Source organism: Bos indicus x Bos taurus, chromosome 10, assembly GCF_003369695.1.
Source record: "Bos indicus x Bos taurus breed Angus x Brahman F1 hybrid chromosome 10, Bos_hybrid_MaternalHap_v2.0, whole genome shotgun sequence".
Taxonomy (NCBI): domain Eukaryota; kingdom Metazoa; phylum Chordata; class Mammalia; order Artiodactyla; family Bovidae; genus Bos; species Bos indicus x Bos taurus.
In genome coordinates, this window is record NC_040085.1 from 20,761,427 (window position 1) to 20,787,868 (window position 26,442).

At 39.0% G+C, this 26,442-nt stretch overlaps 2 protein-coding genes and 1 pseudogene across 2 annotated transcripts; 2 read left to right on the forward strand and 1 right to left on the reverse strand.

The window, feature by feature from the left end:
• The first annotated feature begins 10,905 nt into the window (after positions 1–10,905).
• LOC113899417 (olfactory receptor 11H6-like) lies at positions 10,906–11,850 on the forward strand. The gene has a single exon (XM_027552780.1). It carries the CDS (start codon positions 10,906–10,908, stop codon positions 11,848–11,850), a length of 945 nt encoding a protein of 314 aa, XP_027408581.1.
• Positions 11,851–13,184: 1,334 nt separating this feature from the next.
• LOC113899419 lies at positions 13,185–14,854 on the forward strand (annotated as a pseudogene).
• An 8,544-nt stretch (positions 14,855–23,398) lies between these two features.
• On the reverse strand, positions 23,399–24,929 carry LOC113899420 (olfactory receptor 11H7). The gene has a single exon (XM_027552781.1). The coding sequence runs from the start codon at positions 24,711–24,713 to the stop codon at positions 23,769–23,771; it is 945 nt and encodes a 314-aa protein (XP_027408582.1). The 5' UTR covers positions 24,714–24,929; the 3' UTR covers positions 23,399–23,768.
• Positions 24,930–26,442: the final 1,513 nt, after the last annotated feature.

The following is a 26,442-nucleotide window of genomic DNA, read 5'->3' on the forward strand; positions in this document are numbered from 1 at the left end:
CTCCACGCGCTTGTCAGGCACACGCGTCTCCGCCGCCAGAGGGCGCCTGGGAGTCTGTGGCGGGAGAGCAGAACCCAGTTGACATTTTCCTGTGGGAATATGTGGAGAGAAGCTGGTCAACCCCGAGGTACTGAGGCGTGAACATCCGCATCATTTCGGTGTTTTGACTTTTAATCTTACGGTGTGAGCACTTTTAACGTTTCCGCCTTTCGCTGTCACTCATGTTTTCCTGAGGGGAAAGTTACAAACCCTGAGTGGAATGGTTTGAATCTTGAGAAACTCTGTGTAAAGGCCGCTGTGTGGGTATTTTTGAGCCTTTCCCTGAGTGAATGGTTGATTGTCTCCATAGTTTTGCTCTTTCCAGGATGGCAGAGTTGCAATCATATAGTTTCTAGGTTTTTTAGATGGGCTTATTTCACTTAGGAATATGCATTTAAGATTCCACCTGTCTTTTCATGGTTTGAGAGCAAATCTCTTTTAGGCACTGAGCAAGAAGATATTAAGAAGAGGTGGCAAGAATACACAGAAGAACTGTACAAAAAAGATCTTCACGACCCAGATAATCACAATGGTGTAATCACTCATCTAGAGCCAGACATCCTGGAGTGTGAAGTCAAGTGGGCCTTAGAAAGCATTACTACGAACAAAGCTAGTGGAAGTGATGGAATTCCAGTTGAGCTATTTCAAATCCGGAAAGATGATGCTGTGAAAGTGCTGCCCTCAATATGCCAGCAAATTTGGAAAACTCAGCAGTGGCCACAGGACTGGAAAAGGTCAGTTTTCATTCCAGTCCCAAAGAAAGGCAATGCCAAAGAATGCTCAAACTACCGCACAATTGCACTCATCTCACATGCTAGTAAAATAATGCTCAAAATTCTCCAAGCCAGGCTTCAGCAATACGTGAACCGTGAACTTCCAGATGTTCAAGCTGGTTTTAGAAAAGGCAGAGGAACCAGAGATCAAATTGCCAACATCCACTGGATCATGGAAAAAGCAAGAGAGTTCCAGAAAAACATGTATTTCTGCTTTATTGACTATGCCAAAGCCTTTGACTGTGTGGAGCACAATAAACTGTGGAAAATTCTGAAAGAGATGGGAATACCAGACCACCTGACCTGCCTCTTGAGAAATCTGTATGCAGGTCAGGAAGCAACAGTTAGAAATGGACATGGAACAACAAACTGGTTCCAAATAGGAAAAGGAGTACGTCAAGGCTGTATATTGTCACCCTACTTATTTAACTTATATGCAGAGTACATCATGAGAAATGCTGGACTGGAAGAAACACAAGCTGGAATCAAGATTGCCAGGAGAAATATCAATAACCTCAGATATGCAGATGACACCACCCTTATGGCAGAAAGTGAAGAGGAACTCAAAAGCCTCTTGATGAAAGTGAAAGTGGAGAGTGAAAAAGTTGACTTAAAGCTCAGCATTCAGAAAATGAAGATCATGGCATCCGGTTGCATCACTTTATGGGAGATAGATGGGGAAACAGTGGAAACAGTGTCAGACTTTATTTTTCTGGGCTCCAAAATCACTGCAGATGGTGACTGTAGCTATGAAATTAGAAGACGCTTACTCCTTGGAAGGAAAGTTATGACCAACCTAGATAGCATATTCAAAAGCAGAGACATTACTTTGCCAACAAAGGTTCGTCTAGTCAAGGCTATGGTTTTTCCTGTGGTCATGTATGGATGTGAGAGTTGGACTGTGAAGAAGGCTGAGTGCCGAAGAATTGATGCTTTTGAACTGTGGTGTTGAAGAAGACTCTTGAGAGTCCCTTGGACTGCAAGGACATCCAACCAGTCCATTCTGAAGGAGATCAGCCCTGGGATTTCTTTGGAAGGAATGATGCTAAAGCTGAAACTTCAGTACTTTGGCCACCTCATGCGAAGAGTTGACTCACTGGAAAAGACTCTGATGCTGAGAGGGATTGGGGGCAGGAGGAGAAGGGGACTACAGAGGATGAGATGGCTGGATGGCATCACTGACTTGATGGACATGAGTCTGAGTGAACTCCAGGAGTTGGTGATGGATAGGGAGGCCTGGTGTGCTGCGATTCATGGGGTCGCAAAGAGTCGGACACGACTGAGCGACTGAACTGAACTGAACTGAACTGAATATTCCACTGCTGGACGTACCACAGTTTATCTGTTCACCTGGGGAAGGGCATCAGTTGCTTCCAGGTTTTGGCAATAATGACTAAAGCTGCTATAAACATGTGCATGCAGATTTTTGTATGGACATTTTAAAACTCCTTTGGGTAAATACAAAGGAATGCTGTTGCTGGATCATATGGTTAGCATATGCTTAGCTTTGTAAGAAACCTCGGAATAGTCTGCTGAAGTGGCTGTACCATTTTGTATTCCCCCATTTTGCATTCCCAACCAGCAATACGTGAGAATTCCTGTTGTTCCACATCCTCCCCAGCATTGATCTTATCATGTTCTGGATTCTGACCATTCTAATAGGGATGTGGTACTATCTACTTATTATTTTAATTTATATTTCTTTGATTAGTATGCTTATTTCCTATCTGTGTCTTCTTTGGTAAAGTGTCTATTTAGCTGTTTAGCCCATTTGTTTGATTTGTTTTCTTATTGTTGCATTTAAAAATTAATTTAAAATTTTATTTTTATTGAGATATAGTTGATTTATAATATTGTATTAGTTTCAGATATGTAATATAGTGATTCAGAGTTTTTAGGGATTGCATTCCACTTAAAGTTATCATAAAATATTGGTTATATCCCCTGTGTGTGCATGCTATGTTGCTTCAGTCGTGTCCAACTCCTGCAACCCCATGGACTGCAGGCTGCCAGTCTCCTCTGTCCATGAGATTCTTCAGGCAAGAATACTGGAGTGGGTTGCTGTGCCCTCCTCCAGGCACTTATTTTTACTTCTTCCAGTGCCTCCAGTGCCTCCTCCAGGCACTCCAGAACTTATTTGAGTTTAAAATGGGTCCTAAAGCAGCAGACACAACTTGAAACATCAACAGATTTGGTCCAGGAACTGCTAACGAATGTATAGTGCCATGGGGCTTCAAGAAGTTTTGCAAAGGAGACGAGAGCCTTGAAGATGAGGGGCACAGTGGCTGGCCAATGCAAGTTGACAGCGACCAATTGAGAGGATTATTGAAGCTGATTCTCTTACAACTACAAGAGAAGTTGCCAAAGAACTTAGAGTCAGCCATTCTTTGGTCTTTTTGCATTTGAAGCTAATTGGAAAGGTGAAAAAACTCATAAGTGGGTGCCTCATGAGCTGATCATGCATCAAAAAAACTGTTTTGAACTGTCATCTCTTATTCTTTGCAAAAACAATGGACCATTTCTTGATCAGATTGTGATGTGCGATGAAAAGTGGATTTTATATGACAACCAGCAAGACCAGCTCAGTAGTTAGACCAAAAGAAGACCCAAAGCACTTCCAAAAGCCAAACTTATACCAAAAAAAAGTCATGGTCAGCCACTGTTTGGTGGTCTCCTGCCTGTCTGATCTATTACAGCTTTCTGAAACTTGGTGAAACCATTTCATCTGAGAAGTATGCTTGGCAAATCAGTGAGATGCACTGAAAACAGCAATGCCTGCAGCCGATATTGGTCAACAGGATGAGCCCAATTCTCCATGACAATGCCCGACCACACGTCCCACAACCAATGCTTCAAAAGTTGAATGAACTGGGCTACGAAATTTTGTGTCATCTGCCATATTCACCTGATCTCTTGCCAACTGACTACCACCCTTTCAATCACCTCGAGAACTTTTTGCAGGGAAAATGCTTCCAAAACTAGCAGGAGGCAGAAAATGCTTTCCAAGAGTTCATTGAGTCCTGAAGCATGGATTTTTATGCTATAGAAACAAACCAACTTATTTCTCATTGGCAAAAATGTTGACTGTAATGGTTCCTATTTTGATTAATAAAGATGTGTTTGAGCCTACAGTTATTAATTAATAATTTTATTTTTATTGAAGTATAGTTGATTTGTGATATTTTATCAGTTTCAGATGTGTAATATAATGATTCAGAGTTTTTAGGGATTGCATTCCGCTTAAAGTTATTATAAAATATTGATTATATTCCCTGTGTGTGCATGCTGTGTTGCTTCAGTCATGTCTTACTCCTGTGACCTCCTGTGACCACCAGGCTCCTCTGTTCATGGGATTCTCCAGGCAAAAATACTGGAGTGGGTTGCTGTCCCCTCCTCCAGGGGATCTTCCCAACCCAGGGATTGAATCCAGGCCTCTTACATCTCCTGCAATGGCAGGTAGGTTCTTTAACACTAGAGCCACCTGGAAAGCCCATATTCCCTGTACTGCACAATATATCCTTGTAACATATTTATTTTATATATAGAGTGTATACTTGTGTCTTTTTGAATCAGTGTTTTTATTTTCTTTGTATTTGAGAGTGGAAATACTAGGTCATAGGATAGTTCTATTTTTAGTTTTTTGAGGGACCTCATACTGTTTTCCATATGGCTATACCAATTTACATTCCCACCAAAAGCATACAAGTTTCCTTTTTCTCCACATCCTTGAAAACTTTTATTTGTGTTCATTTGATAATAGCCATCTGACAGGTGTGAGGTGATATCTTATTTTGTTTTTGATTTGCATTTCTCTGATAATTAGTTGAAATCACTTCTTGATTTCAAACTATATTACATAGCTATAGTAATGAAAACAGTATGGTTTTGGTATAAAAACAGATACACAGATCAGTGGAACACAACAGAGAGCCCAGAAACAAATCCACAAGTATATGATCAATTAATTTATGGGAAAGGAGGCAAGAGTATACAATAGGGAAAGCATAGTCTCTTCCATACATAGTGTTGAAAAACTGGATAGCCACATGCAATAGAGTGAAACTGGACCACTGTCTTACACTATAAACAAAAATTAATTAAAAATGGATTAAAGACTTGAATGAAAGACCAGAAATCATAAAACCTGTAGAAGAAAACATAGGCAATAGGCCTCTTGACATCAGTCTTCATAATGATTTTTGGCACTAAAAGCAAAGGCAATAAAATCTTAAACTAAAACGCTTCTGCCCAGTGAAGGAGCCATCAGCAAAGGAAAAAGGCAACATATACTGAATGGGAGAAGGTATCTGCAAATCATATATCTGATAAGGGGCTAATATTCCAAAGTAGATAAAGAACCCATGTAACTGAATAGCAAAAAAAAAAAAAAAAGAAAAAAGAGAAAAGTAATTCCATTAAAAATGGGCATAAGATCTAAATCTAAATATACATTTTTTTGGGGTTGCTTGAATCATTTTTATTAAAATAGAAATGAGATAAAGATGCCCATGGTCTTCAAAGTGTCTTATTATTATTATTCAACATGAAAGTTCCAAAACATTTGCAGTAACACAAGTAAATAAACAATATGATGAAAGACATGATATAGTAAATAGACATTTTTCCAAAGAATACGTATAAATGACCAACAGGTACATGAAAAGATGCTCAGCATCATTAATCACTAGGGAAGTTAAAATCATAACCACAATGAGATAATTCACACTTGTTAGAATGACTATTATAAAAAGGACAAGAAATAACAGGTGTTGACAAGGATGGGAAAAAATGGAATCTTTGTGCAAATTGGTGCATCCACCTCAGAAAACAGTGTGAAAGTCTTCAAAAAACTAAAAAAGCACTACTACATGATCCAGAAATTTCATTTCTGGGAATATATCCAAAGGAAATGAAAGCACTAATTAGAAAAGATATACACCCACATGTCATTGGAGCATTATTTACAATAGCCAACTTATAGAAACAATTTAAGTGTTTATCAACATATGAATGGATAAAGAAGATGTTTATATACATGTATATATAATGGAATATTATTCAGCCATAGAAAGAATGAAGTCTTGCCGTTTTCAACAACATGGACTGACCTTGAGGGCACTATGCTGAATGAAATAAGTCAGACAGAGAAAGACAAATATTACTTCATTTATATGTGGGACCTAAAAACCCCCCAAACACCCACCCCCTGTCCCAAACCAAGCTCATAGATACAGAAAACAGATCAGTGGTTGCCAGAGGTTTGAGGTGGGGTGGTGAGAAGGGTAAAGAGAGTCAAAAGGTACAAACTTCCAGTAATAAAATAAGTCCTGGGTATGTAATATATAGCATGGTGACTTAGTTAAGAATACTTATTGCATATCTGAAAATTTTTTAAGAGAATAGATCTTAAAAAATTTTCATGACAAGAAAACATTTTATAAAAAGGAACGCATTTGAATCAGTTCTTTAAATATAAATTTATTTGTTTTTATTGGAGGCTAATTAGTTTACAATATTGTATTGGTTTTGCCATACATCAGCATGAATCTGCCACAGGTGTACACGTGTTCCCCATCCTGAACCCCCCTCCCACCTCCCTCCCCGCACCATCCTTCTGGGTCAGTTCTAATGAGGTGGATGAACCTAGAGCCTTTTATACAGAGTGCAGTAAGAAAGAGAAAGGTAAATATTGTACACTAATGCATATATATGAAATCTAGAAAGATGATACTGATGAATTTAGTTACAGAGCAGCAATGGAGAAACATAGAGAACAGACTTTTGGACACAGGGAGAGGGGAGGAGAGGGTGAGATGTATGGAGAGAGTAACACGGAAACTTACATTACCATATGTTAAATAGATAACCAATGGGAATTTTCTGTATGTCTCAGGGAACTCAAACAGGGGCTCTGTATCAACCTAGAAGAGTGGGATGGGGAGGGAGATGGGAGGGAGGTTCAAGAGGGAGGGGACATATGTACACCAATGGCTGATTCATGTTGAGGTTTGACAGAAAACAAAATTCTATAAAGCAATTATCCTTCAATTAAAAAATAAATAAATTGAAAAACTTTTATAACTATATACAGTGATGGATATTAAGTAGACATTGTGGCAATTATTTTGTAATACATATAACTATCAAACCATTATAGTGTACAGAAATTAATATAGTATTATATGTCAATTATACTTCAATGAAAAAGAAAAGAAAGGGGTCCAAAAGTTTGAATCATTTCTCTCAGGAATGCTTTATCTAAAAGAAGGAAGAAAATTTCACAAATTATGCCAACTTTTAGGAACACCTGCTGAGCACAGCTTGAAATACTATAAAGGGCTAGATGGGGAGGTATCTTCTAGAAATTTGGCATCTCACCACTTGCACCATTGTCTCTGTTTCTGGGTCCTGTTCAACATGAAATATTTACTTATCAGTATCATGCTATACACTACCCTTATGGTAGAAAGTGAAGAGAAACTAAAAAGCCTCTTGATGAAAGTGAAAGTGGAGAGTGAAAAAGTTGGCTTAAAGCTCAACATTCAGAAAACAAAGATTGTGGCATCCGGTCCCATCACTTAATGGGAAATAGATGGGGAAACAGTGGAAACAGTGTCAGACTTTATTTTTCTGGGCTCCAAAATCACTGCAGATGGTGACTGCAGCCATGAAATTAAAAGATGTTACTCCTTGGAAGGAAAGTTATGACCAACCTAGATAGCATATGGAAAAGCAGAGACATTACTTTGCCAACAATGGTCTGTCTAGTCAAGGCTATGGTTTTTCCTGTGGTCATGTATGGATGTGAGAGTTGGACTGTGAAGAAGGCTGAGTGCCTAAGAATTAATGCTTTTGAACTGTGGTGTTGGAGAAGACTCTTGAGAGTCCCTTGGACTGCAAGGACATCCAACCAGTCCATTCTGAAGGAGATCAGCCCTGGGATTTCTTTGGAAGGACTGATGCTAAAGCTGAAACTCCAGTACTTTGGCCACCTCATGTGAAGAGTTGACTCCTTGGAAAAGACTCTGATGCTGGGAGGGATTGGGGGCAAGAGGACAAGGGGACGACTGAGGATGAGATGACTTGATGGCATCGCTGACTCGATGGACGTGAGTCTGGGTGAACTCCGGGAGTTGGTGATGGACAGGGAGGCCTGGCATGCTGCACTTCATGGGGTCGCAAAGAGTCGGACACGACTGAGTGATTGATCTGATCTGATCTGATCTGATCATGCTAGAAGCACAAAGGTGCCCAGGAGAGAAAACCTTTTACCAAAAAAAAGGGAATAATCCTTTTCAAACTATTGAGTAAGTCAATGGGAAAGAGAACAAGAACTCAGATGACATAACTCTGATATTGACAAATAAGAATTCCAAACTTTCAAACAGCTTCAAAATGAAATAAAGAAATGTAAAGGAATAAGATAAACACAAAGCTTGTGTTTAAGCTAGTGTTGCTGCAGTGTTTGCACCATCATGAGAGTAACCTGTCCTTAGGATAAAATAAACATCTGCTCTAAAAATAGCATGAGATGATCCCTCAGCACTGGAGAAACTGGGTCTCAAAGGCCCCAATTAACGGACTCCTGAGGGAAGGGAGTATTTGGAATATTATTGACAATCTTTCCTCATAAATTATCACTTTTGGAATTCATAGAAGACTATAAGCCTTTGGAGGAATATAGTAGGTTTCAGAGCAACGTAGACAAGTCTTTCTTGTGCAGCAAATATGCCAATTTCTCTCCAAACCAGTATCAGTGTCCAGCAAGGTTAACTCCCTCTCTGGGCTGTTTGCTCCCAAGCATGGCATGCCCTTCATCTTGCCTGCCTTTTGCTGCAGCAAAAACCAAAGACGAGAAGTCAAACTCATGAATTCTATGAGGAGATGGGTTCAGAAGAGGTACAAGTATAAGACAATTCTAGGTATGCTTTTTAGCTCTGCCTTCTTTTGTGTGACTGTAAAAATAGTGACACCTCAAGATATATGAATTAATGTAAAGAGACTCATCGTTACAACTAAGAGGGCTGGGAAAAAGGGAAATGAGAGAGCTGAAGATGAGGAAGGGACCTCAACCATATGTAAATTTTGTCCTTATTAATCAAGGAGTTGTACCCAGTCAGAACCTTTGAGGAGAAAAAAGTTGTTAGCAAAGTGACATCTGGAAATAACTGGCAAAGCAGTAAGGAGAAGCCCTCCCTGTACTGAAGCCCTCCCTGTTTTTAGCTGTGTTTGGCTCTGCCACAGAGCCTATGGTCTCTGCTGCAAGGAGGAAGAGCAAGGCGATGATTGAGCAACCCAGATTGGTGAGTTCACTCCCACATGGTTTCTAAAGCCATTGGAATCCTCCTACACATTAGCACCAAATACTTCTTGCTATTTCCACCCTGTTCTCAGGTTACTTTGGCTTCTGGGTAACTCTCAATTCCTGCTTCACAGCATTGCTGTGCCATATATGATCTATTCACAGACTGAAGAGGAGCCTTGTGGTGTGATATGAAAAATTCTGAATTTCTCTGATGCACTGTGTCACTAATTGCAATCATCAACATTATTCTTAAAGCTCTAACTTTATGTGATATGGAAAGTAATCAGTATTATAACTAATGCTAATGCTAAGTCATTTCAGTCATGTCCAACTCTGCGTGACCCCATAGACGGCAGCCCACTAGGCTCCCCCGTTCCTGGGATTCTCCAGGCAAGAACACTGGAGTAGGTTGCCATTTCCTTCTCCAATGCATGAAAGGGAAAAGTGAAAGTGAAGTCGCTCAGTCGTGTCTGACTCTTAGCAACCCCATGGACTGCAGCCTACCAGGCTCCTCCATCCATGGGATTTTCCAGGCAAGAGTACTGGAGTGGGGTGTCATTGCCTTCTAATACATTAATAAACATTCTTAGCTGGAAAACTTTTATTAAAAGTGTCTGGGTCTGTATTCTGTCTGTATATTTTTCTGAATAAGCATCATGATTCAGTCATGTCACTTCTGGTCATTTTGGCGCAAATAATAACTGACCCTCACTAACAGAGGGGATTCAGAAAACAAATGAATATGCCCAAATTACTGACAATAGCATTGTAAGTATTTGTTATTTTCTGAAACTGTCCCTAAACCAGAATAGGGGACTTTCTAGCAATTCTGACACCTCAGGCAAAAACCTCAGAAATCCTTAAATGATATACCAGATACATTGCTCATGTTAAAAAAAAAAGTTGTAAATAAAGTTTTAACTTAGACCAAAGTTTTAAAGAAATATTTTAATTCAATAGGTAAAAGATGAGACCAGATGGAAGTCTTTATGCAGGTATCTGGACTTCAAACTTTTCTTGAACTACAAACAATGATGAATACTGAAGAAAGGATAGCACATTTGACTTTTTTTTGTCTTGGTTATCAGATTGTGTTAAGATGTCAACACTTACAGTTGCAACACTGATCCAAAATAAAAATGAAATGCATTAATATTTCAATGTCTTGTGTTACCTTTTACTCTCTCTTCCAATTCCTATCATTTGTGTCTGTAATTCCAAAGATCTGAGTAATTGAAATTCTGTGTCTAATATTAAGAATCTTTTATATTTTATTCTGGACTTCCCTGGTGGCTCAGATGGTAAAGCGTCTGTCTATGATGTGGGAGACCCGGATTCAATCCCTGGGTTGGGAAGATCCTTTGGAGAAGGAAATGGCAATCCACTCCAGTACTATTGCCTGGAAAATCCCATGGACAGTCGGACTCGACTGAGCAACTTCACGTTCATATTTTATTCTATAGTTAAAAATACATGGTTACCATACTTACTTACATTTGTAAGTATTGTCACTAACCTGAAAGCTGCTTATTGCATAAGATCCTGTCATTGCTGTATCTGAGAAAATACTGAAAGAGGAATGAGAAAGTCCAAAATTCAAAGTCAGATCATATCAAGCATTCTTAAAGTTCGACAGTCTTCAGTAGTATAGTTAGGTTATTATTTAAATAATAAAATAATAGGATCTTGAGGGCTTTAGAACCTTATTAAGAGGAAATATTCCTGAGGACTGAAGAATAAAGTCATCTTTGTGATGGTAATTTTTTTCTCTTCACCCTTTAGGAAGCCATGAATGTGTCAGGAGTCAACACGGTGACTGAATTCATACTCCTGAGTTTTCCCTGCTCTAGAGAGGTTCAAGTCCTCCTCTTTGTGCTCTTCTCTGTGTCCTACATCCTGACACTGATGGGGAATGGGGCCATTGTCTTTGCAGTGAAGCTGGATCACAGACTCCACACTCCCATGTACACTCTGTTGGCCAACTTCTCATTCCTGGAGATGTGTTACATCAACACCACTGTTCCCAATATGTTAAGGAACTTCCTGTCTGAGACCAAAACCATCTCTTTCACTGCCTGCTTCCTCCAGTTCTACTTCTCCTTCTCCGTGGGCACCACTGAGACCTTCTTACTACCCCTCATGGCTTTTGATCGATACTTGGCCATCTGCCGACCTCTCCACTATCCTACCATCATGAGCAGCCATCTCTGCATGAACTTGGTGGGCCTCTGCTGGGTAACAGCCTTCCTCTGCTATCCAGTCCCTATCTATTTCATCACACAACTCCCCTTTTGTGGCCCCAATACCATTGACCATTTTGTCTGTGACCCTGGTCCCCTTCTGGCCCTGTCCTGCACCCCTGCCCCTGGAATTGAGCTTTCCTGTTCTATATTGAGCTCTCTTATTATCTTTATCACCTTCTTTTTCATTCTTGGGTCTTACACCCTGGTTCTCAGAGCAGTGTTGCGTGTCCCTTCAGCCTCTGGCAGACGTAAGGCCTTCTCCACCTGTGGTTCCCACTTGGTAGTCGTGTCTTTATTTTATGGAACCCTCATGGTCATGTACATCAGCCCAACCTCTGGAAAGCCAGCTGGGATACAGAAGATTGTAACCTTGTTCTACTCCTCCTTGACTCCACTTGTTAATCCACTGATCTACAGTCTCCGGAACAAGGACATGAAGGCTGCATTGAGAAAAATTCAGAAGTGCACAAAAATTAGTCAAAGTGAGTGAGAGACCATGAGTGGATCAAGATCAGAATGATTATTTTTACTCATTTCTATTCCCCATTTAAAAATAGGTCTTTATTCATTTGTACCTAAAGATGCAGACTTAAAATGATCTATTGCTGCCTATTCAGTAATAAAATTAGTACACTAAGCTAAATCAGACCTCATTGCTAACTCAGATTTAGTGGATGGTAATTTGAATTAAATGTCCTGGATGTCTGGATATTAGACTCTTCTAACCTGGTCTCCAGGAAGCACTTGTGCTTTCATTGGTGATGACCTACCTGGTTCCTGACCTCATGCATTTTTGACCTCTATTAAGTGTATCCATTCTTACACTTGATTTTTCTGACCTAAAGATGTCTGTTCTCTCTGTTCTACTCCTGACGAAGGGTAGCGCATTTACACCTTTTTATCCAGAAAGGTGGAAATAGAAAAACTGAGCCAAAATTTTTACTTAATTAAAATCCAAAAGATTAATAAAAGAATAGATTTGGGAGCTTTTTAAAAGAATAGATTTGCAAGCCTTTTGCCAAATTTCTTAAGTGAGAATCTTTAAAGTGGACCCTGGAAATCCTTATTTTAAAGTTACTCAAGAAATTCTGGTACACCTAAATCATCACCAGTTCACAGACTAATCTTATAGAGCCACTATTTAAAATAAATACCTGATGGGGAAATAAAAATTGATGTTGGTTGGGAAAAGTGTAAAAAATTATGGTGCATACTACAGATGACTCAAACACTCATGACAGTAGCAGTAGAAGTTACTTTTCCTGCCTCTTCTTAAACCCTCCGTTTAAAAATAAGAAATAGAGCACATTTTCTTACCTTTTCTAACTGTGCAAGATAATTAATATACCTGGAAATAGGCTTACATTTAAAAAAGATTAGTATATAGTGGCTATCCAAATTGGGGTAGTTTCACGTGAAGGAAGATGTTGAGTGCACCATCCAAAAAAGGTAAAGGAAGACAGAGAGCAAAAGACAGTGATATTTAAGATGCTGAAACAAGACAGACGAAGAGGAAACTGATGACAGGTCCAGGTACTTTGACCTGACCATTTGGTCAAAAACGACTTGCGTGGCCGAGAAGGCGGCGAGGCGGACGGCGGCCCGAGGGTAGCACCCATATTGTGGCCTGCGGGACCGACGCCGCCGCTTGCGGAGCGAGCTGGATCTGTGGGACATGTGGATTTGGGATGTGAATTCACTTGAAAAGCCACTTCGGGGTTATGAAAGTGATTTCTGATGAAACTGGATTGGAATAATTTTCATGATCTTTGTATATTTATATACATAATATATTTTAAAATTTTGCCTTTGACTTAAAGTGCCATGAGAAAATATGCATACTACAAGATGGTCCTAGCCACCTTCTGGATTTGGGTACTCTTGGATATGTTCCTGCTGCTTTACTTCAGTGAATGCAACAAATGTGATGGAAAAAAAAGAGAGAGAACTTCCTGCTGGGGATGTTCAAGAGCCCATACAAAAGCCTCATGAAGGCCCTGGAGCAATGGGGAAACCAGTTGTCATTCCTAAAGAGGATCAAGAAAAGATGAAAGAGATGTTTAAAGTCAGTCAGTTCAATTTAATGGCAAGTGAGATGATTGAACTCAACAGATCTTTACCAGATGTTAGGTTAGAAGGGTGTAAAACAAAGGTGTATCCACATAACCTTCCTACAACCAGTGTGGTGATTGTTTTCCGTAAATGAGGGTTGGAGCACACTTCTGCAAACTCTTTATAGTATCATTAATCACTTACCAAGACACATGCTAGAAGAAATTATTCTAGTAGATGATGCCAGTAAAAGAGACATTTTGAAAAGATCTCTAGAGAGCTATGTGAAAAAATTAAAAGTACCTGTTCACGTCATTCGAATGGAGCAACATTCTGGATTGATGAGAGCTAAGTTAAGAGGCGCTGCTGTGTCTCAAGGCAAAGTGATCACCTTTTTAGATGTGCACTGTGAGTGCACAGTGGGGTGTGGAGCCTCTCTTAGCCAGTATCAAACATGGCAGGAAGACAGTGGTCTGTCCTATCACAGATGTGATCAGTGATGATACTTTTGAGTACATGGCAGGTTCTGACATGACCTATGGTGGACTCAACTGGAAGCTCCACTTTTCGCTGGTATCCCATTCCCCAAAGAGAAATGGACAGAAGGAAAGGTGATCAGACTTCCTGTGAGAACACGTACAATAGCAGGGAGTCTTTTTTCTATAGACAGAGATTAGTTTCAGGAAATTGGAACATATGATGCTGGAATGGATATTTGGGGAGGATGAAACCTAGAAATTTCCTTTAGGATTTGGCAGTGAGGAAGAACTTTGGCGATTGTTACTTGCTCACATGTTGGACATGTGTTTTGGAAAGCTAAACCTTACACATTTCCAGGAAGAAGAGTATCAATAAAAATAAGAGACGACTTGCAGAAGTATGGATGGATGAATTCAAGAATTTCTTCTATATAATTTCCCCAGGTGTTACAAAGGTAGGTTATGGAGCTATATCATCAAGACTTGGTCTAAGGCACAAACTCGAATGCAGACCATTCACTTTGTACCTAGAGAATATTTATCCTGATTCTCAGATTTCACATCACTATTTCTCTTTGGGAGAGATACGAAATGTGGAAACAAATCAGAGCCTAGATAACATGGCTAGAAAAGAGATTGAAAAAGCTGGGATTTAAGTGTCATGGTATGGGAGGTAATCAGGTTTTCTCTTACACTGCCAACAAAGAAATTAGAACAGATGACCTTTGCTTGGATGTGTCCAAACTTAATGACCCAGTCACAATGCTCAAATGCCACCACCTAAAAGGCAACCAGCTTTGGGAGTATGACCCAGTGAAATTGACCTTGTAGCATCTGAATAGTAACCAGTGCCTGGATAAAGCCACAGATGAGGACAGCCTTGTGCCCAGCATCAGAGACTGCAATGGAAGCCGGTTCCAGCAGTGGCTTCTTTGAAATATCACCCTTCCAGAAATATTCTGAGACCACATTTTCAAAAAAAAGGAAAACATAAGGATTGACTGGGCTACCTCAGCATACATTTCTGCCACATTCTTAAGTAGCAAAAAAAGGAGAAGTGCTTTCCTCCTACAGGATGTAAGGTTTTTCAGCCATTAAAACTTTAGACTGCCCTCACCTTCCCTAGCTCTGAAGGTCTTCCTGTCCAAGGACATGCAACTACATAGTAGCGAGACTGTGCACACTGATGTTTACAAGATTGCAAGAGTGGTTCATCAAGAATCATCATAAAGAATACTCAGACTGAAACAGTCTATGCACTATGCTTTCCAGAGAGCTGCACCTTTTATGGTTTGCTTGCACATCAGTGATCTCTGTTGAATGTGCTGTCCTAATGAAGAGACGTCTAAGAATTTTTTTCTGATTAGAACTGGTAGCCGGTATATTAAATACTGATATAAAAATAAATGAAAAAGAACTGGAGCCAGATTCAGAAGCATGAAAACATTTTTAAGATTTAAGAAACAAACTGTATTAAACAGGATTTAATGGAAATTAAAACAGAACTATGAGAAGTACAATTTGTTATAGTATAGTAACAAATTTCTATATAGATTTCATATCTCAGTGGGGAAAAATAACTGATTCCCTCGACATTCATTCTGTTGTCATTGGAATTGTAGTTTTTAATTGCCTTCAAAAAATGGAGATTTAAAGTTGTGACTGGTCTTACTGAACAAGTTCGATATCTCAGCTGTTCTTGGGTCAACCAGCTTACAGGCTTTCCTCTCACACACACAAATTTCTTATTAGAGTTTCAACTTCCTGACTTGATTCAACTGATTATGCTTTACACCCAAGATTCATACTACTGTATTACAGATTTGTTTTCACAGCAATAAATCTTCTGTTCTTTGTTTATGATTCCACTCAACAAAAGGCCTGCAGAAGTGATCTGTAATTTGGGTATTTGGAGATGGTATGTTTGATGGCTTTTTGGAAAACACTTTTCACTCCATGTGCAGATGTGCTTCATTGTCAAGTGCATATTTAGATTAGGTTCTTGAATTGTAATGCTGATCTGCTGCTTTTTTTTTTTTTTTAACAAAATCCGACTGAATATGTAAAAAAAAAAAATCACTTGGCATCTGGGGTTGGTACATTTCATTCATTCATTTAAAGACAATTATTTACCTCCTTATGTGCACTGGGTTTGTATCAGTGTAGAAGATCAGGTCCCTGCCTTTGAGAAGCTTACATTCTTGTCAGAGAGACAGATAATAAGCAATTAAAGCTTAATAAGCACATTTGGATAGACAGAAACTTCTTTGACCTGCAAAGAGCATTTTCAAAAACCTAATAGCTAGCATTATATTAATACTTAGTGGTGAAATTGAAATCTTGTCCCATAAACTCAGAATCAAGGCAAAAATGTCTGTTCTTACCACTTCTATTCAACATTGTATTGGAAGTGTTAGTGCAATCACACAAAGAAAAGAAATAAATGGCATCTACATTGATAGAAGTACATTGTTTTTCATTGGCTATGAAATGATAATCTATATAGAAAATTCAATGAAATCTACAAAAAGGCTACTAGAATTAATAAGTGGGTGTAAACTATAAACTTCAGTGAAACAGAGTTAGGCAACCAGAAAGGAAACTTTCTTGCCCTGCCACTGTAGTAGAGCCCAGCAGTAAGATAACCTCCTCTTCTATCCTGGCAAGCACTCAGCCCGTGAAAAACCATGGATTCTGTTTTCTGTAGCCTTCTCCTTCCCTTGACCATGTAGGGAGCTGATGTGGGTCATCATGATTGCAGACACTGAATTGCAATTCTAGGCTGATCCTGAATAAACTCCTTTTTTTCCTGGAGAAATATCTGGCAGTCTATTTGTTTCAAGTGAACATGAATTTTGAAAGATTTTAAGATCAAAAACATCTTGTATTCTACATACAGGTACTAGTGACAAGCAGAGACTGATACATTAAAATGCCATTTACAGTAGCTTCAAAAATATTAAATAGAGATAACCTTGATAAAAGATATGAAAAAATAATAGCTATAAGAAATTAAGAATTTTGGAGTAGGAAATTGCAACCCACCCAAGTATTCTTACCTGGAAAATTCCATTTACAAAGGTAAACCTGATAAAAGATATGAAAGACCTATACAATGGAAACCAAAAACACAGCTGTGGGAAATGAAAGGCAAATAAATGTAAAAATATAACTTGTTCATGGGTTGGAAACCAGTATTGATGTGGAGAAAATGGAACCCTCCTACACTGTTGGTGGGAATGTAAATTGGTACAACCACTATGGAGAACAGTATGGAGGTTCCTTAAAAAAACTAAAAATAGTACTACTATATGATTCAGCTTCCTTGGTGGCTCAGTAAAGAATCCGCCTGCAATGCAGGAGACTGGCTGCAATGCAGGAGACCCAAATTTGATCCTTGGATTGGAAAGATCCCTTGGAGAAGGAATTGGCAACTCACTTCAGTTTTCTTGCCTGGGAAATCCCATGGAGAGAGGGGCCTGGTAGGCTGCAGTCCATGGGGTTGCAAGAGTCAGACACAACTTAGAGACTAAACCACTACCACCATCGCCATATGATTCAGCAGTCTCACTCCTGGGAATATATCCAGAGAAAACCATAAATCAGAAAGATACATGTAACCAATGCTCTATGCAGCACTATTTACAATAACCAAGACAGGGAAGTAACATAAATGTCCATCAAGAGAGGAATGGATAAAGAAGATGTGGTACATATACACAATGGAATGTTGCTGCTGCTGCTGCTGCTAAGTCGCTTTAGTCGTGTCCGACTCTGTGCGACCCCATAGATGGCGGCCCACCAGGCTCCCCCGTCCCTGGGATTCTCCAGGCAAGAACACTGGAGTGGGTTGCCATTTCCTTCTCCAATGCATGAAAGGGAAAAGTGAAAGTGAAGTCGCTCAGTCCGACTCTTCGAGACCCCCATGGTCTGCAGCCCACCAGGCTCCTCCATCCATGGGATTTTCCAAGCAAGAATACTGGAGTGGGGTGCCATTGCCTTTTCCACAATGGAATGTTACTTAGCCATAAATAAGAACAAAATAATGCCATTTACAGCAACATGGATAGATGTAGAGATTATTATACTAAGTGACATAAGTCAGAGACATATCATATGATACCACTTATATATGGAATCTAAAAAATGGTACAAATGAACTTATTTACAAAACAGTAACAGACTTACAGACTTTGAAAACTTATGGTTACCAAAGGAGGAACATGGTAAGGGGGAAGGGATAAATTAGGAATTTTGGATTAGTGTGTACACACTGCTATATATAAAATAGGTAATCAACAAGGTCCTACTGTGTAGCATGGGGAACTCTACTCAGTATTCTATAATAACCTACATGGAAAACGAATCTGAAAAAGAATGGATATATGCATATGTATAACTGAATCACTTTGCTGTATACCTGAAACTAACACAGCATTGTAAATCAACTATACTCCAATATAAAATAAAAAATTTTAAAAATTGAGGTATAGAAATTATTCACAAAATTATATGTTTCAGGTGTAAAAGAGATTATCCTTCATTTAAAGTTATAAAATGTTGGCTATAATTCCCTGTGCTGTACAATATATCCTTGTAACTTATTTATCTACAGAGAAATTTGTACCCTTTATCTATAGAAATTTATACCCTACCACTGTCTTGCCCATCCCCTTTTCCCTCACCCCACTGATAACCACTACTGTAGTTTGGTCTATGTATTTATGAGTCTGTTTCTGTTATGTTCATTCATTTTTCTTTTATTTTTAGGCTTCACATATAAATGATAACATATAGTATTTGTCTTTCTCTGTCTTGACTTATTTAACTAAGCTAATATCCTCCAGATCCATACATGATGTTGAAAATGGCAAAATTTCATTTTCTTTATGGCTGGGTGGTATTTCACTGTGTGTGTGTATCACATCTTATTTATTCATTCATCTGTTGATGGGTGCTCATGTCTGCTTCCATATATTGGTTATTGTAAATAATGCTGCTTTGAACATTTGGGGTGCATGAATCTTTTAGAATGAGTATTTTTGCTTCCTTTAGATATAGCTGGAGTGAAATTTCTGGGACACAGTTTGACAGCTTCTTACAAAGTTAAGCACGCATGTCCCATTTGATAAAGCAATTTCACCCTTAGTTTTTTGCCCAAAATAAAAAATGGATATCCCCCCAAAAGACTTGTACACAAATGTTTCTATAAGTTTACTTCTAATGACCAATAATTGGAAACAATCCAATATCCATCAGTAGGTGAATGGATAAATTCCTCTCTGAGTTGAATCTCTCTTGGGACCTATTGGCTTCATGTACCTGTATGACTATATCTTTCCTAGGTTGGGAAGTTTTCAGCTACTATTTCTTGTTTATAAAATTTATTGATTTATTTTATTTTTGGCTGTGCTGAGTCTTCATTGCTGTACACGGGCTTTCTCTAGTTGTGGCAAGTGGGGCTACTCTGTAGTCGTGATGCCTGGGCTTCTCATTGTGATGGCCTCTCTTGTTGTGGAGTGTGGGCTTAGTTGCTCCACGGCGTTTGAAATCTTCCCTGCTGCTGCTGCTAAGTCACTTTAGTCGTGTCCGATTCTGTGCGACCCCATAGACGGCAACGCATCAGGCTCCCCCATCCCTGGGACTCTCCAGGCAAGAGTACTGGAGTGGGGTGGCTTTCCCTACTAGGGGTCAAACAGATTTCCCCTGCACTGCAAGGTGAATTCTTAACCACTAGACCACCATGAAAGCCCTAGTGTGTCTAATATTTGTCTCAATTGATATCCTTTGCCCTGGGCGGCAGTGATTGGTTAATTTGCCTTTTTGTGTTTTTGAGGAATATCCTCCATGTGGCTGTTTCTCTGAAAGAATTCTAAGTTAGGTGAAATGAAGGCAAACCCTCTGTTGAAATGTTTTAGGGAACCCCTAGATAGGTCAAAACAAACAGGAAACTTTTGAGAATGAGGTCCATTCTGTTTCCTCTGGAACCAGGAATCCCTTCTAGGAATATGGCCTGCTATCTTTAAAATGCTTCTGTGCTGAGGCTATCTGGGCAAAGGGGATGTGGTGAAGGTAAGCTAAAATGTCACAAGGTCCTCCTACCATATTTTGTTTGCCTTTTTTTTTTTTTAATGAGTATTTATTTGGTTGTTGCAAATTTTTGAATATTTTCTAGAATTTTAATAAAGCTGATTCTGATTATTTTTTGCCTGTATTTTCAGTTTCTCTGTAGAGGAATGGGTCTTTGGAGTTTCCTGCTCTATCATTTTTATTGAGAGATGAGTGGTAAAGCTAAAGAAAAGCAAAAAAATTAACACAAAAATTCTCTTTTCCCCTTTGTTGCACAGGGAGATTGATTTTGGTAACAGGCTCACAGGATGTTAATAAAATGTTGATAATATTTCATGTTTTTCTACTGTGAATAAAGAAATTCACAGATATTTCTGAATTTCATATTCTTTAAACTTATAAAATTCTTTATACATTATGTAGACGTTTATGTATGCATGACATGTCATATAATTTAAAAATGGATTTGTGATAGATTTATTATTGTCTCTAACAAGATCCTTCCTAGAACTGTTGTTATTTTTAAATATCTTGAACCTATGTGAGAACAAGGCAGTTTAAAAATGAATCTAGCAATAGGGGAAAAATTAATGTAACTTTAGCTCACCAGGCTCTTCTGTCCATGGAATTCAGGCAAGAATACTGGAGTGGGTTGCCATTTCGTTCTCCAGAGGATCTTCCCTACCTGGGGATTGAACCTGGGTCTCCCACATTGCAGGCAGATTCTTTACCATCTGAGCCTACTTTCCACCAGGAAAGCCCAACTGTTTACTCACAAAGAAGACAATATTAAGTTATGAGGCATATATGTTTGTATTCATTTGATTAGAAAGTTATAAAATTTTAAGAGAATTAAAAATATTTATATAATATAATCAGTTTAAAGAAATTAAAACCATTATATGTGTATGCATTTGCATGCTTATGTATGTTAGAAACTGACCAGTATTAAACTTGTTATTTGTAGGAAATGGGATTGTGAGAAAGAAGGATGGGAACATTTACCCTTAATTTTATACTTGTATGTATTGTTTGAAAAATTTATGACAAGTGTACATTATTTTGTAATAAAAGCACATATCAAAATGTAGTTTTAAAAACAGACAACTTCTTAAATATTAAAAATGTAAATAACCAGTTAGCTTTGTGACTAAAACATTTAAATCTAGTGAGGACTGATCAAGAACTAGTTCACTCATCCATTTCCAAAGTTTCTTTCACTACCTGCATACTAGTTAGTTAACATGCTGATGCTGGGGATAAAAATGAAAAATAGGGCTTATAGTCTAAGGAAAGAGATTCAAACACATAATAGACTTACCTCAAAGCGTCTGCAAGTACAATGAGGGAATATGACCTGGTGTATTCTAGATGCATTACAGAGGGACACATAGTTGAACCTGGGGATATTAGAAAGGTTTTTCTTGTGGAAGTGATGTGTGAGTTGAATCTTAATGAACGATATAAATACACATTCAACATCTAGTAAGTTACAACAGTAGGATACTTGTGACCTGTTGAGTTTTATACAAAACATTTCTGTTCCTTTTTCAGCTAATAAGTTCAGCTGAGTCATTAAAATATTGGGGCTCAATTAAGGTAGAACTGTGATGGTTATTTCAAGCTGTCTTTAGTAGCTTTCCAAGCACATTTTCTGATCCATTTTCCTAACTTTTTTTAGATCCCTCTACTGTGGTGTTGGAGAAGACTCTTGAGAGTCCCTTGGACTGCAAGGAGATCCAACCAGTCCATTCTAAAGGAGATCAGTCCTGAGTGTTCTTCGGAAGGAATGATGCTAAAGCTGAAACTCCAGTACTTTGGCCACCTGATGCGAAGAGTTGACTCACTGGAAAAGATTCTGATGCTGGGAGGGATTGGGGGCAGGAGGAAAAGGGGATGACAGAGGATGAGATGGCTGGATGGCATCACCGACTCGATGGGTGTGGGTTTGGGTGAACTCCGGGAGTTGGTGATGGACAGGGAGGCCTGGTATGCTGTGATTCATGGGGTCGCAAAGAGTCGGACACGACTGAGCGACTGAACTGAACTGAACCCACCCTTGAGGCATAGTACTCTCCAGTTGCCCAGGAAGACTTTCAAAGAGATACATTTTGGTCTTCAGGTGAGAGTTTTATTCTATTTTTAAACTACAGCAATGTTTAAACATTTGTACTTGTAACTATTTAATGGGATGATTTGGACATTGGAAGGTATAAACATAAAGAAACTAGTTTTTCTGACCATGTCTACTGCAAATACTTTCTGATGCTGTTTGTTTCCACCTGTGGGTATTATCTGGGACAAATATGATAGTGTTTCTGATTACTTTTGGTATTAATACATGGATTTTTAAAATCCAGGTACAATCTGAAACCAAATTTTAATTTTTTTGTACAAATTAAAACTTATTCCTCAAGACAGTCTGACTCAGGCTTCTACTTCTTTTGATCTGCTTCTTTCCCCTCTACTCTTTCATCTCTCCCTTCCCACAAGTCTATACTGCCTCTGGTTACTTTAGGTTTGAGAGGGGAGAGAAGTATTGTTTTTTTTTTTTTTTTTTTTACTGGTTTTGTTGTATTACAGGCTTGACAAAAGTTTGTGTGTTAATTTTTATTTCATGGATTTATTTATTTTTTTGGTGAGGAGGGGGAGCATCCTAAACTGCAGTTCCCCAATGTGGGCAATACTTCATTGACGGGCTACTTACTATTTCTTTCATTTCTGGATTCTAGTGACCCATTCCATATAGACTAACTTTGGGGATTGCCTTACTTCTCCAAGTAGTACTTTTGGGAAGGATCTCTTTCAAGCTGTTTCAAATTTGTTACCTTCTATTAGTTTCAACTAGGCCAAAAATTTCTGTATTTGTGATATTATTGGTGAGAATTCAGTTTCCTCCAGTTATAGCCCAGTTCTTTCTACTTTGCTCTCATAGCCAGCTCTTTTATAGTCTTTACATTTTTGTCCCCCAGGTGTGAACTAGGGACAAAACATGTGTCTCTTAAACTCCAGGGGACAAGGGCAAGCCCTCTGAGTGGATCTCTTGATGTAATTTTAATTTTCCTTAGAGGATTGCATACTGACAACTCACCAACAGTATTCTTACTAATAGTTTCAAACAAACTTCTAGCCCTCCCCTTGTATACTATTGATGAAGACGATGAACTAAAAATTGTAACACTGGCTTAATAATCTTTTAGTGTATTTGACAATGTTGTGTGGGTTTTGCCAAAAATTCAGGACAATGGACATCTTATGAGTTATGTGTCTTTAAAAAAATGTATATGGCTATGCCAGGTCTTAGCTGCGGCACATGGAATCTTTGTTGCCCGGTGCTGGATCTTTAGTTGCGCTTTGCAAGATCTAGTTCCCTGACCAGGGATCTAACCTGGGGCCCTTGCACTGGGAGCACAGAGTCTTAACCACAGGACCACCAGGGAAGTCCCTGTGTTATGTGTCCTTTAAACAAAGTGTTAGACAGCCATGTAAGCAAATAACCAATTTGACTTGTATCTTTTAAAGTTGTGTGGCCAGAGATTTCACCTTGAAAAAGTTGAAATCTTCCTGGAAGCAAATATTAAGAATTTTTAAGAGTTATTTTTACCATATGGTCAGGTGGCAGTCTCTTCCTATGGAACAACATTTAGGAAACTAAAAGTGCATCAGAATATAATCAAATATGTGATGAATCTTGCTGTTCACAAAAGTACCATGATGACTGTGAATAGAACCAAATCGGTTTGGATTGGAAGAAGAGGATTATTTTACCACTTGCAGGAAGAGAGTCATCGAGTTTCACAAAACCTTTTCATGAAGTTTGCATAATTCTCATTGCACAGAGGACCTGACGGAGGGCAAATTTCATGTCCCTATTGCGTAGGCTGTAGATGAGGGGATTTAAGACTGGTGTCACTACAGAGTATATCAGTGTGATGATTTTATGTGTAGTAACTGAGTTGCCAGATGTGGGGCTCACGTACATCACCATAATGGTTCCATAGAACAGAGATACAACAACTAAGTGGGATCCACAGGTAGAGAAGGCCTTTCGCCGCCCAGCTGAGGAAGGAACCCGAAGCACAGCTCTGAGCACCAAGGTATAGGATCCAAGGATGTACAAAATGGTCAGAATGATGATAAGAGAGCTCACAGAATGGAATACATGCTCTATTATGGGTGAGCTGGCACAGGACAATGCCATCAGAGGGTCCACATCACACAGAAAGTGATCAATGATGTTGGGACCACAATAGGGTAGTTGAGAAATGAAGAGAATAGGAACTGAATGTCCTAAGAAACCAGTGAGCCAACAAAGAGACACTAGAATGGCACAGAGCTTCCCAGTCATGATGGTGGGATAGTGCAGTGGATGACAGATGGCAAGGTAGCGATCATAAGCCATGACACAGAGGAAGAAGCATTCAGTTGTGCCCAGGGAAAAGAAGAAGTAGAATTGAGTGAAGCAACCAGAGAAAGATATGGTTTTGGTTTTGGAAAGAAAATTGACCAGCATATTGGGGACTGTGCAGGTCACATACCAGATCTCTAGGAAGGAGAAGTTGGCCAGGAACACGTACATAGGGGTATGGAGTTGGTGGTGCCACCTCACAGCACAAATGATGGCTATGTTCCCAGTTAGAGTCAAGATGTAGATCAACAGAATCATTGAGAAGAAGATGATCTGCATTTTCCAGGGACCAGGAAAGCCCAACAAGACAAACTGTGTCACAGTAGATATCCCTGACTTATTCATGGTCTCCAGACTGTGGAGAGAAGACAGATAGACAACTCACTTTATTGCTAAGGCATTTGAAATTTTTCTTAGGGCAGGCAGTTTGATTCATTCAGGAAAATGTATCAAATATTCTAAAACATGTCTTGGGTAAATCTTGTCCTATTCTGAATAAGCCCTTTGGCCCTGACTCTTTGTAAATGTATAATTCTAGGCTGCTTGAACTTTTCTTTGCCAGTGGACCAAATCTGTTAAATGTCATCTTCTTTTCAAATAAAGAAATCTTGAAATAGAGATAAAAATTATCTGTCTTATGTCTTTCTTTTTTCAGTAAAAGCTTCATATATAAGGGCAATTAATGCCATTTAGTTCAAAATGAGAGGACACATATGCTATCATTTAAAAATAGATTGAATCTGACACTTCCTACAGATTTAAGTGACTTTAGCTCTGGCATTATTATTTCAGATTCTCTCTCTCTTTTTCTTGAACTATTTTCATTAGGAGATTTTCTATCATTTTTTCCCTATGATATCAGAAGAAAATAAAAAAGAATATTCAGATAATAAATTATTTATATATTTTGCAATCTCTTATTTAAAGACAGTTATATTGCACCACAGCTCATTTACAACTTGGTATTTAATCTTTTATTTTTTGCAGTGAAAGTCATTATTAATCACCCCATTATGATTAATTTCACATAATTTATCACAGGGCTTCCTTGGTTGCTCAGACAGTAAAAAGTCTGCCTGCAATGCAGGAGACCCAGGTTCGTTTCTTGGGTTGGGAAAATCCCCTGGAGAAAGGTATGGCAACCCACTCTAGTATTCTTGCCTGGAAAACCTCATGGACCAAGGAGCTTGGGTGGGCCATAGTCTATGAGGTCGCAAAGAGTTAGACATGACTGAGCCACTAACACTTAATTTATCTGGTTTCATATACACTTAAAATATATGTCATTAAAGATGAATATTCTTTGGAAGGACTGATACTGGAGCTGAAACTCTGATACTCTGGCCACCTGATGTGAAGAACTGACTCATTTGAAAAAACCCTGATGCTGGGAAAGATTGAAGGCAGGAGGAGAAGGGGATGACAGAGAATGAGATGGTTGGATGACATTACCAACTCAATGGACATGAGTTTGAGTAAACTCCAGGAGATGGTGATGGATAGGGAGGCCTGGCATGCTGCAGTCCACGGGGTCGCAGAGTCAGACATACTGAACTGAAGGATGAATATAACATATGAGATGTATTGCAAAAAAAAACAAAAAAAACAAACACACTAAAATAACCAAGAGACTTCTAAAGCTCTTCTTATTGCTGTCATAAGTTCCCTTAAAATTCACTCTTTGAAAGATTGTATTTTAGTCTGTTTATTTATTTATGTACTTTGGCCACCTCATGCGAAGAGTTGACTCATTGGAAAAGACTCTGATGCTGGGAGGGATTGGGGGCAGGAGGAGAAGGGGACGACAGAGGATGAGATGGCTGGATGGCATCACTGACCCGATGGACGTGAGTTTGAGTGAACTCCGGGAGTTGGTGATGGACAGTGAGGCCTGGCATGCTGCGATGCATGGGGTTGCAAAGAGTCGGACACGACTGAGCGACTGAACTGAACTGAAAGATATTTATTTATTTGGCTGCACTGGGTCTTAGTTTGGCATGCAGGGTCTTTTGTTGCAGCATAAGAACTCTTAGCTGTGGCATGTGGGGGTCTAGTTCCCTGACCAGGGATTGAA